Source organism: Takifugu rubripes, chromosome 12, assembly GCF_901000725.2.
Source record: "Takifugu rubripes chromosome 12, fTakRub1.2, whole genome shotgun sequence".
NCBI classification, from domain to species: domain Eukaryota; kingdom Metazoa; phylum Chordata; class Actinopteri; order Tetraodontiformes; family Tetraodontidae; genus Takifugu; species Takifugu rubripes.
In genome coordinates, this window is record NC_042296.1 from 8,803,421 (window position 1) to 8,817,492 (window position 14,072).

A 14,072-nucleotide genomic window follows, 5' to 3' on the forward strand; every position below is an offset into this window, starting at 1 on the left:
AGCCTCAGGGAACAGCAACAGATCCCAGATCAACTCACTGCTGGAGTCTGCCATGACATCATCAATAGGCCCTCCTCATTCTGACCTCATCACGTTTGACCTCTGCGAGTCTTTGAGGCTACGCTGAGCAGAGCACAATCAGAAGACACCACGATAAGTCCAAGCTGCACACACACACACACACACACACACACACAGAACCAGGAGCTCAGTTCTGTGTTTCCACGACGATGGAGGCTGTAGCATTTTTGAAATGCTCCCCTCTGGAGGCCATTTTCATATCGTTTTGATTCATTTTTAGCCGTTCTCGTGTGAACAGAAAGACTAAACGGAAAGAATCTTTTGAGTTTTCACCCAGAAAACATCCTGTAAAGGAGCTCGAGGCTGAGGTGTTCCTTCTACCTTCAGAAGCTCAACTGGAGGTGTCCCCAGTGCGCAGATGTTTATCCAGTTAGTTACAGATTTGAAGGATGATATAACTGACATGATTGTGTTTAATGCTTGATGACAGACAACAATCATTCTTCTGTGATATTGAGTAGATCAATCAGAGTAGTGGTTGTTTTTATCTTTTTGCTGTCCAATGAAAGGGGTCCCAGGCCAGGAACCATCCAGTGAAGGTGGGGGGTTCATAACCTTGTTTGACCAGCACCACGGGTGTGTGTTGGTCTCGGCCGCTGGGGTCTGTGTGGATGTACTCGTTAGCTGCAGAGAAGGAAACAGCATTTACAACAGCACACATACCCGCGGAGGCCGCTACTGCCCCCGTGGGGACGTGTCAGGAACCGACCACAGTTATAATAGCTCACCACATCTCACAGACTCCGCCTTTTCCACGTCATTGGCATCTTTTCCGATCCAAACAAACACCTGAAACAGAAGGTTTGTGTGTGAGAGCAGCCGTTGGGAGTGTGTGGACAGGAAGCTGCTGCCGCGGTTCCGCACCTGATCCCACACGTCCAGCAGCATCACGTCATCTTCAGCCAGGTCATCCTGAGTGAACTCACCTGGAACCTCCTCAATCTGCACGCGTGGGGAAGAGCATCTCATTAGCTGCTGTGCCAGATATGTAGATAATTTGATGATGATAAACGGGCACTCACCATGAACCTGCCGGTTTTATTGGAACATCCAAAGAGACGCACAGGGTGCGTCATGGTCTGTGTCTCCAGTCCCTGGGAGCTCTGGTACTCTGACTTTCCTCCTAACTCTGCCCAGAATTCGGCTGCACCCGAAACAAGCGGGACAAAGAACCAGTCAGCACAGAGACACGAGCTATATGTGAGGATGTGGTGAGAACATTGGCATTTTTATCACTTTACAGCAGAAAACCCCGTTAGATCAAACCTGGTTCTCGTCCCTCCGCAATGACGCTGCTGCTGCTGCACTTTAGCTCTTCGCTCATGTACTCTGCTCCTTTTCTTTCTTCTTCACTGGCACCTTTGCCCACCCACAGGTAGCCCCGCCCATCCCTCATCTTCAGTAAGAAGGCATCATTGGAGTTGAGACTAGCTGCAGCAGCAGCAACCTGAAAAGACACAGCTGTTCTGACCGAACATGCCGACAAAGCTGTTGCGGCACTGACAGACGGCATCAACTGACCTCATAGATCCTAGTGATGGATCCCAGGTTCCTCCGGACCTGAAACAGTCGTATTTGGGATGGCGGAGAATGAATCCCCAGACGGGACGTACCACTCTTATATACGATGAGGGGATTAGACTTGAAGAGACTCAGTAGATGTGGAGGTTCTTTACCTTGACACACTCTCACCTGAAGACACACACACACACACACACACACACGCACACACACACTTGTGTTATTACTTGTGTTGATTTTGATTCTGAAGAGCAGGATGCTCTCCAGAGGGTGGAGGCTATCTGTCCGTGGCAGACTAATTAATTATGAGCTGTTATCTCTCTACGCTGTTAGCATGTTCTATTGTCGGGCTGTTCAGAAGGAGGCTATGACTCCAGCTGCTAACCTGTGCGTACCTGCACCGCACTTCCTCCCAACGATCGATCCAGATCCACAGTGAGGAAGGCCGAAGCTGTTAACTCATCGGTGGAGCAGCTGGATCCCTGCCTGCAAGTCAGAGGAACAACATGGACCTTTCAGTAGAAGGGGAGGACAGAAAAGGTCAGGGATGAACACGGGAGACTTAGGCCACCCCCCCAAGCCCCCAAAAGTGGATGAAAGCACAAAGGTGTGATTTATAGATCAGGATGGTGGGTCTGAAAAGGATCAGCTGATCAGGGCTGATCAGTACCAGGTGTAGATGATCTGTCCTTTACTGTAGGTGTACAGGATGATGTAACAATCTCCACCATAGAAGTGACCAAAGTTCTTCGGCTCAACGGGGACCCTGCCGCTGCTCTCCACCCTCCAGATCTGAAACCACAATGCTTCAATGTTTGAGGCGTGACTTTTACTCAGAAGACCTCTCATACCGTTTACGTGTTGGCCTCAATCAGAACAAACATGTGTGCAGAGACCTAAATATGTCTCACCACTCATGGTCCCCTACCAGAACCTAAGAGGACCTCAGAGAAGGTCCAGATGTAGCATCGTACCAAAAATGCTGGAGACTGGGATTGTTGCTTCAGTAGAAAGTCTGAATACTGGCTTCATTGTAATATTTTTGTGTTAGCTCTTCATTAAATTTGTAAATCTGCAGACAGATGTGAGAATATTCCTGTCTTTTGGATTTTAACATCTAGCAATAACGTAAGAATGTAACGTGAGAGCGTGAGAGCGTGAAAGGTGAGGGTCAGGGTTATCTATCAGGATGAGTGAGGAAACACCAGCAGCAGGGAACCAACCGCAGTGTTGTCCACAGGCTTTGACCCACTGCTGTTCATTGAGCAAGAATCAACACATCAAGTTTAGTCTTCACATCTGCTTTCACTTTAAAGGTTGCATCAGCGATTCTTGCTCCGTTACATCAGATCTTTCCTCAGAAACTGTCAGAAACTTGACTCCTGACAGGACAGTGAAGACTCTGCTCAGTGTGGCCCCCTACTGTCCAAAAAAGCTATGAGAAACAAGCAAAATCTGCTGAGATCCTTCCAGCTCCTTAAACTACAGCTGACCAATCAGAGGGAAGGGGTGGGGCTTCAGGCTGACGAAGGGGAGGGGCCAGATTATTTTTTTATGTTTCTTGTTTCAACTTTTGCGATGTTGAACCGCTGATACTTGACCTCACCTGTGTTTCTCCACTCCCGTCGTCCACCATGTTGTACTGAGCTGCCATATGCTGCGACTCATGGAGCCTGGAGGCATCAAACTTAACCTTCTGGATCTTGGCAATCTTCTCTGTGACAAACACCTTCCCGAACCCTTCGCTCTGGTCTTTGTCCCTCCAGTTCAGAAAGAACTGCTTGAACATTGGAGTCTCTCCTCCTTCTGGCAGTATCTGGATCTGGAGGAGCACAGCAGCACCTTCACTACCAGAACATTTTGAGGAGTAAATGCCAACATGTCAGCCTGTAGACATCAGCCTGGCCTGCAGCACTGCTTGGAGGAACCTTGGGACCTGACCAGGACTGTCTGAGAGTTTTTACTCGAACTCCTGCTGAGGCACAAAGACAATGATGAAGTGGTTGGGATCGTCAGAGGCAGAGTCCTTGTCATGTGACCTGTCTGGGTCACAGGCTGCCAGGTGAGAATGGGTGTTGAACACAGAACTAAAGCCTGTGTGTGTGTGTGTGTAATTGCACACTGCACTGTTGGAATTTGTCACAATTCTGAGCACGCAGAAGACTCTGGAGTCACCTGACAGCAGCGGCCAGCAGGGGGCCGAACAAGGTCGTAGACCTTGGAAACAACAGTACAGGTGAAACACAGAGATGAACTTAGAAATAAAACTAAAAACACACGTCAGCTCCACGTTTGCCTTTGTGTTCCTGCTACGCCTACGTCTGGAAACACTGTGTTCAGAGGCCAAGTGCATTTTCTGTGCATGTGGGTCACATGGGGTCAGACAGGAAGACAGAACTGACGATTGGGTGTAATGTCTTCAGGGAAGGTCAGAGTCTAGAAAGAACAGTCGCGACAACGACTAAACAGAGATAAACAAAAATAAGAATCACTATGAAGTGACATCACTAAGAATGTCACTATGGATGTCCCAGCTATTGATACCTTTGACGGGTGTGTGTAAAGATCTCAACACACTCCTCAGAAGCCCAAAAACATGCACATTGATATTTCTGTGGTTGGGTATGATGTCAAACCTTTAAGGCTGTGAGGCTGGTGACTGACTCGGCGCTGTTCTTTGGACTGGTGCCATTTCCAGGCCTGGTGGGTTCCAGGAACCTTTTCTATAATCTGCTAATTGGCTGCTTTGTCTTATTCTTAACCATTAGCAGAAGTTGCACCTCCCATGTCAGTCAGTCAGTCAGTCAGTCAGTCAGTCAGTCAGTCAGTCAGTCAGTCAGTCAGTCAGTCAGTCAGTCAGTCAGACGGACAGACAGACAGACAGACTGACCGACCTATTTCTCCTGGAGAAGGTTTCTGTTGTGAAAGCTAACCTGTGTGTTTTGTGAGTAATTCATGTCTTTGACGAAGTCCTCGGCGGTTCTCATGGCCTTCTTCCTCTCATCAAAGTTGGCATTATGGCCTGTGGGACAGATCAGGTGGTCAAAGTTGTCCAGCAGTCAAAACAGGGGTGAGCTCAGGCATTACCTTTCCAGACAAAAAGCATCTTGTTTTTGCCGTGATCCAGGATGAAACACTCATCTGAGAGCAGGTCAGTCTGGTGGAACGGGTTCTCCTCCCTCACCAGGGTCACCTTCATGGATCCTGACGCATCAGACACCTGGATAAATCATTAAAAATGCTCAAATCAGCTGAGGCGGAAAGAAAAACCCATGAAAAGATCAGGTTTTGTGCACCAAATTACTGTTTATCAGTGCTTTTCCTTTTGAAAGCGTCCAATTAGCATCAGTCATTTTTCTTCACTGCAGCATCAACAAATCTAATCTGTTCATCAACGGTGGGTTTACTCATTAATAATCTATTTACATTATCTGGAGAGAGGTGAGAAAGGGGTTGGTGTAATTCAATAACTAAATGAAGTCTTTAATCTTCCAAACATTTCTATTCCACCAGCCATGTTTGGGTATAAGTTGAGTAGAAGTGTCAGTACTGCACCATATACAGTTTAGCCATTTTCCTGTTGTGCAGATCTGCCTCTGTGTCGTCGGCTTCATCACTCTGGGGCAGTTCAGGCTTGACTCCCAGGACCTGTGAGGGTTAGAGGTCATCATGCAAATCCAGTAAAACCAGCAAGAGCTTCAGCAAAACTGTCTGGGATATTTCACTTTCTTTGTCAACACGATGGAAGTGAAAACACTGGATATTCCCCCACTAAACTTCTGTAAACCGATTTCAACCCGGCCAGAGCTGTTCTCTTCAGTAATGTGTTCTGAGTTATTGGATCAGTGTCAGAAGTTTGGTGTCAAACGTGTCCTCTCAGCTTGCTCCATCCAAGTGGAGATGATGAGCACTCTCATGCTGAAAACAGGAAAAAGTCATTTCTAGTGGCGTGAGCCTACCTCAGTGAGCTGGGACGGTTCCCCTCCGTCCTCAACCACCAGCAGCTCAGCACGAGCGTTCCTCTCGTTGTCCCGGATTCCTCTGGCAACCTGAGCCGCCTTCAGCCGCTCAAATTTGTTGCACTTGGATCCACACCACTGGTAGATTTTCTACAAATCAGAGACGAGCTGAAAATGGTTCTAGCATGCCGACAGTCACAGACAAGCCTTGGTCTCACGTCTCCAAGGTCCACGATGAAGCAGTCCCCAGTGTTGAAACTGGACCAGCTCAGAGGGACCTGGGTGGCTCTGACCACCCGCCGGCCCTTGATGTGAAGGAGTCGCTGTGCTGCAAGCTCGTTGGTGACGACATGGTGGAAACCTGAGGCCACGCCCCCTGTCTGGGAAAACAGAGGACCGTCAACCTTCTCCAGCATGACCGACCTTCACTTCTGTCCAGTGAGAATGTAGAAGGACATTTATGGAAGACAATCATTGACTTCAGGACCGTCAGAAACAAGACATCCCCACTTTCAGTTCACAAATTCAGATACATGTATACACATTTAGGTACAGACACTAACCCTAACCCTAACCCTAACTACACACATTGAAGTACAAGTACACACTTCTATCTTTTTGAGAACTTTCACAGCAATAACACACTCCCCAGAGCTATACCCTAACAATCAAATCTAGATTCAACCCTGACCCCTGACCCCAAACCCATGAACCTTCCAACCAGGTGTGAAGTCTCAAACACACCTTTAAAGTGGTGAAGACCAAAATAATGTCCTCATTTCCCAAGCGTGTCCTCACCTTGCTAGGAAATGTCTATTCTGGACCTCACTCTGTAGCATGGGCAAGATCTCACACACACACACACACACACAAGTAAGGGACTCCGTCAAGCTGAAGAAAGAGTTCTATCGGGCCATGTTGGCCCATAAGTAAGCAATCTTTCATCATCAATCTTTATGGACATCGTTTCAAGGCGTAACCAGGGGCCAGAGGGATGAGAATAATCACTTCTACATCCAAGGCCATGGTTCTTGATTGGAAAAGGGTGGTTTGCCCTCTCTGGGTTGGTGGGGAAGTCCTGCCTCAGGTGGAGGTTCAGGTATCTCAGGGTCTTGTTTATGAGCGAGGCAAAGATGGAGCATGAGACAAGATCGCGGATACAAGAGGCCGAAGTGAGTTTCCTCCCTTAGAGAGAGGATGAGCAGCTAAATCACTCTGGAGGAGCTCGGAGTAGAGCCGCTGCTCCTGAGCATCAGGAGAATAATAAGTGTCTGGGGAGAGGGAGGTCTGGGCAGCTCTGCTTAGGCTGCTGCCCCCCATGACCCCGGGTAAAGTGGAGGAGGACAAGATGAGACGGGAAAAGAGGTTTGTTTGTCCACGCGTGTGATGTGGATTTTGTAGATATAAATACGCGTTCTTTAGTGCAGATCACGTGATCCCTACTTTGTATGTGATCCCTTCCTTGAAGTAGCTGGTGAAGGTGGTTGACTCCGCCCCCTGCAGCTCTCTGTATTGGATGGGCTTTCCTCCAAAGTGGTCGTCCAGCTGCACAGTGTAGATGGCGGCGGAGGCGCTCTCATCCTGGCTGCACTCTCTCCCTTTAAACATCAAATGCAAACTCTTTAATGACTTCTTTACATTTCCTACCTGCCACGTTTGCTCTTCTTCTGTGGTTTGCGTGAATAATTCATTGTTTCCTGTTTAAAGCACTAAAATGTTTGCCTGCTTAATGATTAATGCTGAGGGATTATCGACTTCTTATGCTGCGAGAGGAAATGTTGTGTGAAGATTTCCCCTCACACAAATATCCTTCAGAATAATAAACGTGTCTTTTGGTGAGCTTCACCCTCACAGCTTGTTAAATGTCTTCAAACATGCTGTTATTCATGTTTGTCGAGTTGTGTTGTTCCAACCCTGCGGCAGGGTTAAACGTACATCACTGTGGGCCAGATTCCTGTTGTTCCTGAGAATATGAGCATCTGAAACATCAGCAGGACGTTAGTGGCTGCTCATTAGTTTAAAGGAGCAGTATCCCCTCCTCTACAGTATGGCTGCCAGTTAGAGCTAGAACATGTACTACAAGGAGCTACCGGGGCAAGCAGAGTCATACATGGCAATTTGTTGTCTGCTGAATATGTTTATGCATGTGTGATGGCCCGCGGCTACATTAAGTAGAGCAGAATTTAGAGTGAGGTTAGCTGGATCTTGCCTGTCCGTGAGAAAAGTTGGTTTTCATCTGCTATTTCAGCCATCTCCATCTTTCAAAAGCGTCTCCTGTACAGATCCTCGTTTTGTTTCTGGCTTTGTTGGGAATCATAACGAGGCCTTTTAGGCTCAGTAGCATCCGAATCAGTAGTAATGCAACCTGAGCGCTCCTGACTTAACGATTGGGAGATTGGTGGACAGCCGGAACAACAGAACAAAACACTCAATATAAACATTATTTCCAGGCCGACTCTTTGCTTTTGAAACGACCCTATTCTGGCTGGACTACTGCTGTCAGTGAAATTAACATCAGTTTTGCACATCTGTGGACACATCAGGGCCACTTTCTGATCACTTTGCTGTCATACTGCTCCTTTAAACTTTGAGGCGGTCACAACTCGTACGGTGACAGGGTTGCTGCAGACGTGACCCTCTACACAGTTGTGGTCTTACCCAGCCAGTAGTGGAGGTGGTAGAAGAAGCTCTCTCTCTGTCTTATCGTGTTCAGAATCACGTAGGCGTCTCCGCTGTAAAAACTCCCATGGAGGCTTTGTGGAACCGGGACCAGCTCCAGGTTCTCCACCCTCCAGACCTGCAGGCCTGCCGTCCTCCCGGCAGCTAGGAACTCTTTGTGGAGAACCATGTTGGCTGCTGCAGTATTAAGAGGAGCGATGAACGCTGGGATGGCTGGGGGAAGAAAGAAACTACTCCTGGGAGTGTGCGGTCTCGTCTCTCCTCTTCCGACTCAAACACACACTGTGGGTGTGCCTGAACACACCCCCCCCCCAGAGCTGCTCTCTCTGGAGGTCAATGATGGCACAATCTTCTGAATGTACACACAAAAACAAGCAAAGGCTTCATCTTTACAGCGGTGAAACAAATCTGGACAGGATTATTTATTTGATGTGTGACGTTTTATTTTTGTTTGGCTTTGAACAAATTCTCATGTTATTGGTATTTACCTGCTTGAAATGGTCAAGAACTTAGTCATTTTTTCATCTAAACACATTTTTCTGTGCCATTATCAATGGATCCAGAGCTCCAGACCGCCCTCAAAGACATCAGGGTCTGGATGAGCCAAAACCTCCTCGAACCTCGAACTAAAACTGAACATATCACATGCTAGCTGCAAAACACCCGAGGAACATGTTCTCTACTGATGTAACCGTGCTAGGGCATTGATTTGGCCCCCAGTACCACTGGAAGGAACCTGGGTGTCTTGTTCTAACAGGATCTGTCGTTGGACATCCTCATTCTGCAACTTTCAAAGGCTGCCTTTTATCACCTCTGAAGTTTGGAACTTCTTGTCCCAAATTGATGCAGGGACTTCAGTCTGCCTGAACAAGTGATTATAGAGATTTTAAAATCCTCCTCCTTGCATATGAGGCTGTTAATGGCCTTCATCCTTTTATTTCAATGAACTTTTAACTCCTGAGCAGCCAACCAGAGTTGAACAACACAGCTTTGCTCGTGATTCTCAGGGTTTCCAAAAGCAGTAAAGTGAGCAGAGCCTTCAGCTTCAGCTGGACTTCCCTCTCAGGACTTAAGTTTCTCCTGGCCTGTTCAAGGGTCGAAGGTCAGGGGGGTCACATTTGTCCAGCTTGTAGAGCCCTCTGAAACCACAATGTGATTTTGATTGTACTGCTGCTGCTGTTACCTGCAGACCTACAGGTGTTTAAATCACTGACACGAGGAATGTTGAAGTGAAGGAACACTAAAAATGTCACTTGGGTTTGCTGCTGCTTTACCTTGTTCTGCTGGTTCTACTGGTTGTCAATGACAAACAAGCGAACAGCATAAGTATAGGAAGATGGAATCATCTGGGTCATCAGCCAGGAACCACCATTTCTTCACTCCTTTCATCCTGGAACATCACTTGGTGGCACAGGTGTCTCCCCTTCAACAAGCCAACGTCCCCTTTCTGTCCTCCTATGGTGTCTTTTTGGTAGTGTTATTTCTGTTACCTCAGATTACTCCTGCTTCCTTCATTAGATGTCTGGTCGGCAGCCCCATGTACCCTCAGCATCTGGCCTCCTCTGATAGATAGAAGTCTTCCAGACAGCCTCCCAGCACTCAGCAACCAGGGTGAGTCCTTGGTCCTCTTGCATGTGCAGGCAGCTTCAATCTCTGCTGGATAAGTGAGCTCAATGAGGGCAGATCTTGTCTTGGTGGTCCACCTCTCCATGTCAGGGTGGGGAGATGTTGCCGTGTTCTCCACTAGGAAGCAGTGCTGCCTGTCAAGTTTGACTCTCATGTCCCCCTGGTTGGGGGTAACAGCCCTTCTCAACAGCTTCCTCGAGACCAGGTCATCTGTAGTGTCTCGGGGATCCACTCTTCCACAGATCTTCCCATCCATGATTACCTCAAAGGCTGCCATGAACAAGAAGGGAGAGGCCGCACACCCTGTAGCAACTCTCATTCCTAACGGTTGCCACCTGGTGGTGACATGTTGGGCTGGGACAGTTAGTGCCCGTTTAGCCATTCTCATGCAGGTAGATGGTCATCCTTCCGACCAGCACTCAGGAACCTTCTGCTTCTACATTCAGCAGGGTCTGACCTCCTCCCACAAGTTCCAGCACCAAGGACAGGACACATAAGTGATCACGTCTGTTACTTGTTAGCACTGGGGAGCGAGTCTATGCCACTGGATTCCATCTTTGATGGCAGCATTGAAGAGGAGATTTCACAGTATCACGATGTAAAACTTTATTCCACAAGTTCAAAATAACATTAGTTAAATGTTAGAGGAAAGCTCTGCACGCCACCTTAAATGAGATATTTATATAAGTGTTCAAGAAATCTGACAAAGGAGTGAAATGTCCCGTTAGAAACAAAATAACACGTTATGAAATGGAGATTGGAAACATAAATTATAGACAGATTTCAGTAGTGTGATGTGTCTTCATCCGTGTTTAAGGAAAAAAACTTCATTTTCAAGCACTAAAACATCAGGAGAGAAACAGAAAATGCTCCGACCTTCAGATTGTTTGTTTATGTTAAGCTCTTATTTGTTTGTGAATTGATTTTATCATCCATATTTTTAAAACTTTTTGCCTTTAATTTTGGGGGCTAAAAGTTGCAGAAACAAGCATAAATGTGAACTTGAGGCTTCCTAAATGAAAAAAGGACAAATCTGAGAACTAAATTACCTCAAGCTGTTATTCGTAAAGTGCACAAATCTTTTCAGCCTCTCAGCAGCACAGACTGTGACCGCCGATCACGGTTGCTAGGTGGAAAAATAAATAAGGAACAAGTCTACAAAGACAACCTGATACTGGTTGGAATATGACAATGAAAACAAGCTTCATGACTGGAAAAAATAAAACGAGGTTTGAGAACATTTAAAATTAGTGGAGGAAAGTTAACACTTTCTTTACATTAGAGTGAGTTCAGTTAAGTGTATTAAAAGGGTTCAAGAACGAAAGTGTGCGCTTCCACGGATACTTTAGCTTTGTCACGCTACCTTTCTGCTAAGCTTTCAAAGGAGTCCACTGAAACCGGACTGTGCTGGAGCGGAGCCGGGCTCTACTCAGCGGTCTGAGGAGCAACACTCAGCGCTCTGATGGAGGTAGTGTTCCCGCCACAATCCACGTACTGGTACACCTCCTGGGACACCTGCTCAGCATGACCGAAGTACGTCGTGGTGACGGTGACTCTGCGGAGGAGGTGGAAGAGCTCAGACACTAGAAACAGCCCGACATTTCAGCTGAAAGCTCCAGGGTCCACTCACTGCATCATGACGACGATGTTGTGGACCTTGATGGTCTGAAGGGTGCAGTAATCGCTAGAAAATCAAAACCTTTGATTAGTTCCATCAGCCACACCTGAAGGAGTACAAGCTACAAATCCAGAGAGGTGTATACTGACAACATGTAGTTCAGCTCATCGGCCATGAGGGTCGGAACCATGTAATCAATCTGAAATCAGGATCAGCAGATGAAATAAGCACATAGAAGGAGACCCACCTGGACATCCTGCAGGGGGACCTACCTGTTTCATGTCCAGAGGACTGATGGCGGTGGTGTTGCTGAGGCGAGATTTACCGATCACGGTCTTGGCGAACTGAACCTGAGCCGTGATGTTGGCCACCTCCACCGCGTAGTAGTTGTTGTTGGTGATGTTCAGGGAGTTCTGCGGGACAACAAGCGTTCTTAGCACCCGCGCCGCCTTCCGCTGCGGCCAAAAAGACGTGCGGACGCTCACCGTGATGTTGAGGTAGACGCTGCGTTTGTCTTTGTTGTAGCTGACAAAAACAGACTTCACGCCAACGTACGACACGTCGATAGAGCGAGGGAAGAGGAAGAAGACGGCGAGCCCAGAGAGCAGCAGGCAGACCAAGACAGATGCTGACACATACAGCTTCCTGTGGACAAAGGGCGACAGGACAGCATGTCTTCTGCTATTCGAAATTATCCAATAAACTTGGGCCTGGAATTAACTGACAGGTGTGCAGTGTTTGGCCGGAAGGGGGCGACACTGAGAACGGTAAAATCAACAACTACCGAAGAAATCTTGTTGGACAAGATTTTTTTCTTTGGGACAAAGTTAATAGTGAGAACTTTGATTTAGTAAATGCCAAAAATTAAACGGGAAGAAGACTACAAAGTCCCCCTCAGCTCATGATTTTGTCCATGTTGCTTTTCAGTATTAATTTCAGAGCTTTTAGCTGTATAGGTTTGGTTCCAACGCGTCTGTCTGTGAGGTTTTGTCATTGCCACTTTTATTCCGTTATAAATGACATCTAACATCAGTTTTCCATCAAGGCACAGATTTTCAAGCCTTACGTCCTCCGGGGCTGCAGCCTTTGATCGCTGTAGGGGATCAACGCCACGAGTTGATTCTCTTGTCCTGAAACAGCGATTGATCACATTACATAAGATCTGTTCTGCTTTCATGACACGACCACAGAAATCCTCCGGGTTTACCTCTGGGGATCCTCCCAGTGCCCTGACATGTGGGACATGTCACACTGTCCCGACCCGTGAACTCCACATAGGGAAACTGGGAGACATCTCCGCCCTTCCCGTCCTCACTGTGGCTGTCCTCCAGAGGAGATATCAGGCTCTCTCGCGCCTCCTGCTGGCTGCAGTGTGAGTTGAGCTGGGAAAAAGACTTCCCCATAATCACATCTGCCAACAGAAACAATCAGTGAGCAATCAGAACAAATGAAGGAAGCGTGCGCTATCTGCAGAGGCTCAAATGCATCAGCGACTGATCAGCGATTGCTACTGTTGTAGCAAACCTCAGTTTCCATGTATCGGAATGAGCCGTTTCTCACTGTATAAGTGTGGACGCCACCTCTCGGCCATCACAGGCCCTCAATAACAACAATAACCGCTCAATAAAACCTTCAAGTGAGTTGCAGGCTTTAAAAACGGCCCTCGCGGGTTGTTGGTGCTGCTCACTTCAGTATGTCCAGGTACCAGAAAACTGGGTTAGGGTCACAGGTAGGTGCTGAGGGAGCAACATCCGGGTTGGGTCAGTAATCAGGTCCCACTTGGGGTCCCCTCACTCACCAATAGATCCTGTAAGTGGCCCCAAATACTGCAGCCTGTGGCCTGAAGGACCTGCTGAGCAACCCTCGTTGCTTGGGTTGCATCTTTAGCCTCAGATGACCTTTGTTATCAGTCACAACGATAAGAAGCTGATGTACTTTAGACCCAGACACCACAGGACGGACAAAGGGAACATTTCCTCAACAAGTCAGAAATAGAAACGCTAATCTAACGTAGTCCTTCGTCTACTAGCTTCCGCTTCTTACACAACAGTATTTACATTGGTTTTCTATTTATATATATCTGTGTATAGTTTTTTAGAAATGCTTCTCACACACGTTTGTAATTAACTCCAACTAGCAAGATGACGTTGAAGGTGAGGAGGACTAACTAGGTTAGCTCAGGCCTGGAGGATTGAATAAGATAAAGAAGCATGACTAAAATAATAACCAAAGAATGATGGATAATAATAATAACAACAAACCAATAACCACAACAGTCCAGAATGGTCTGAAGCCAACAAGGAGCCGTAAAAACATTTTTTTCATGTACAACAATCTTCAACGAGGATTCAGATTTTAGTGTATAGCGGCTTTGACACACACATGTTTTAAAACATTAAATCTTACAATGTCATGCAGCAACTGTTAAGCTGTAAGAAATAGCATCGGAAAGCTTTAGTAACCTGTTTGTTGTGACGCCGCCGCTGCTGCTGCTGCTAATGCTAATGCTAACAGGCGAACACGCATGCGCGGTTCTGATGCCTTCGCAACTATCGGAAAAAAATCCTTCAACAAATCAACCTTTATTT

General features: G+C 47.1%; 2 protein-coding genes across 3 annotated transcripts; both read right to left on the reverse strand.

Annotated features, from left to right (window-relative positions):
• Positions 1–462: 462 nt before the first annotated feature.
• Positions 463–10,203, reverse strand: scin (scinderin). Its single transcript, XM_003977697.3, has 16 exons — positions 8,220–10,203; positions 7,005–7,159; positions 5,780–5,941; positions 5,562–5,711; positions 5,158–5,250; positions 4,690–4,822; positions 4,536–4,624; positions 3,209–3,424; positions 2,273–2,394; positions 1,998–2,088; positions 1,603–1,773; positions 1,348–1,528; positions 1,104–1,225; positions 946–1,023; positions 810–870; positions 463–705 (listed from the first exon to the last, which is right to left on the reverse strand). Exons 1-16 carry the CDS (start codon positions 8,407–8,409, stop codon positions 566–568), a joined length of 2,154 nt encoding a protein of 717 aa, XP_003977746.2. The 5' UTR covers positions 8,410–10,203; the 3' UTR covers positions 463–565.
• Positions 10,204–10,457: 254 nt separating this feature from the next.
• LOC101074539 (transmembrane protein 106B) lies at positions 10,458–14,072 on the reverse strand. Of its 2 annotated transcripts, none has more exons than XM_003977696.3 (8): positions 13,947–14,072; positions 12,692–12,895; positions 12,551–12,614; positions 11,970–12,129; positions 11,757–11,897; positions 11,634–11,683; positions 11,497–11,550; positions 10,458–11,421 (listed from the first exon to the last, which is right to left on the reverse strand). In XM_003977696.3, the coding sequence occupies exons 1-8, from the start codon at positions 14,008–14,010 to the stop codon at positions 11,292–11,294; spliced, it is 867 nt and encodes a 288-aa protein (XP_003977745.2). In that variant the 5' UTR covers positions 14,011–14,072; the 3' UTR covers positions 10,458–11,291. The 2 variants fall into 2 exon arrangements, with proteins under 2 accessions (XP_003977745.2, XP_011617186.1); XM_011618884.2 differs by lacking the exon at positions 13,947–14,072 and adding an exon at positions 13,891–13,941.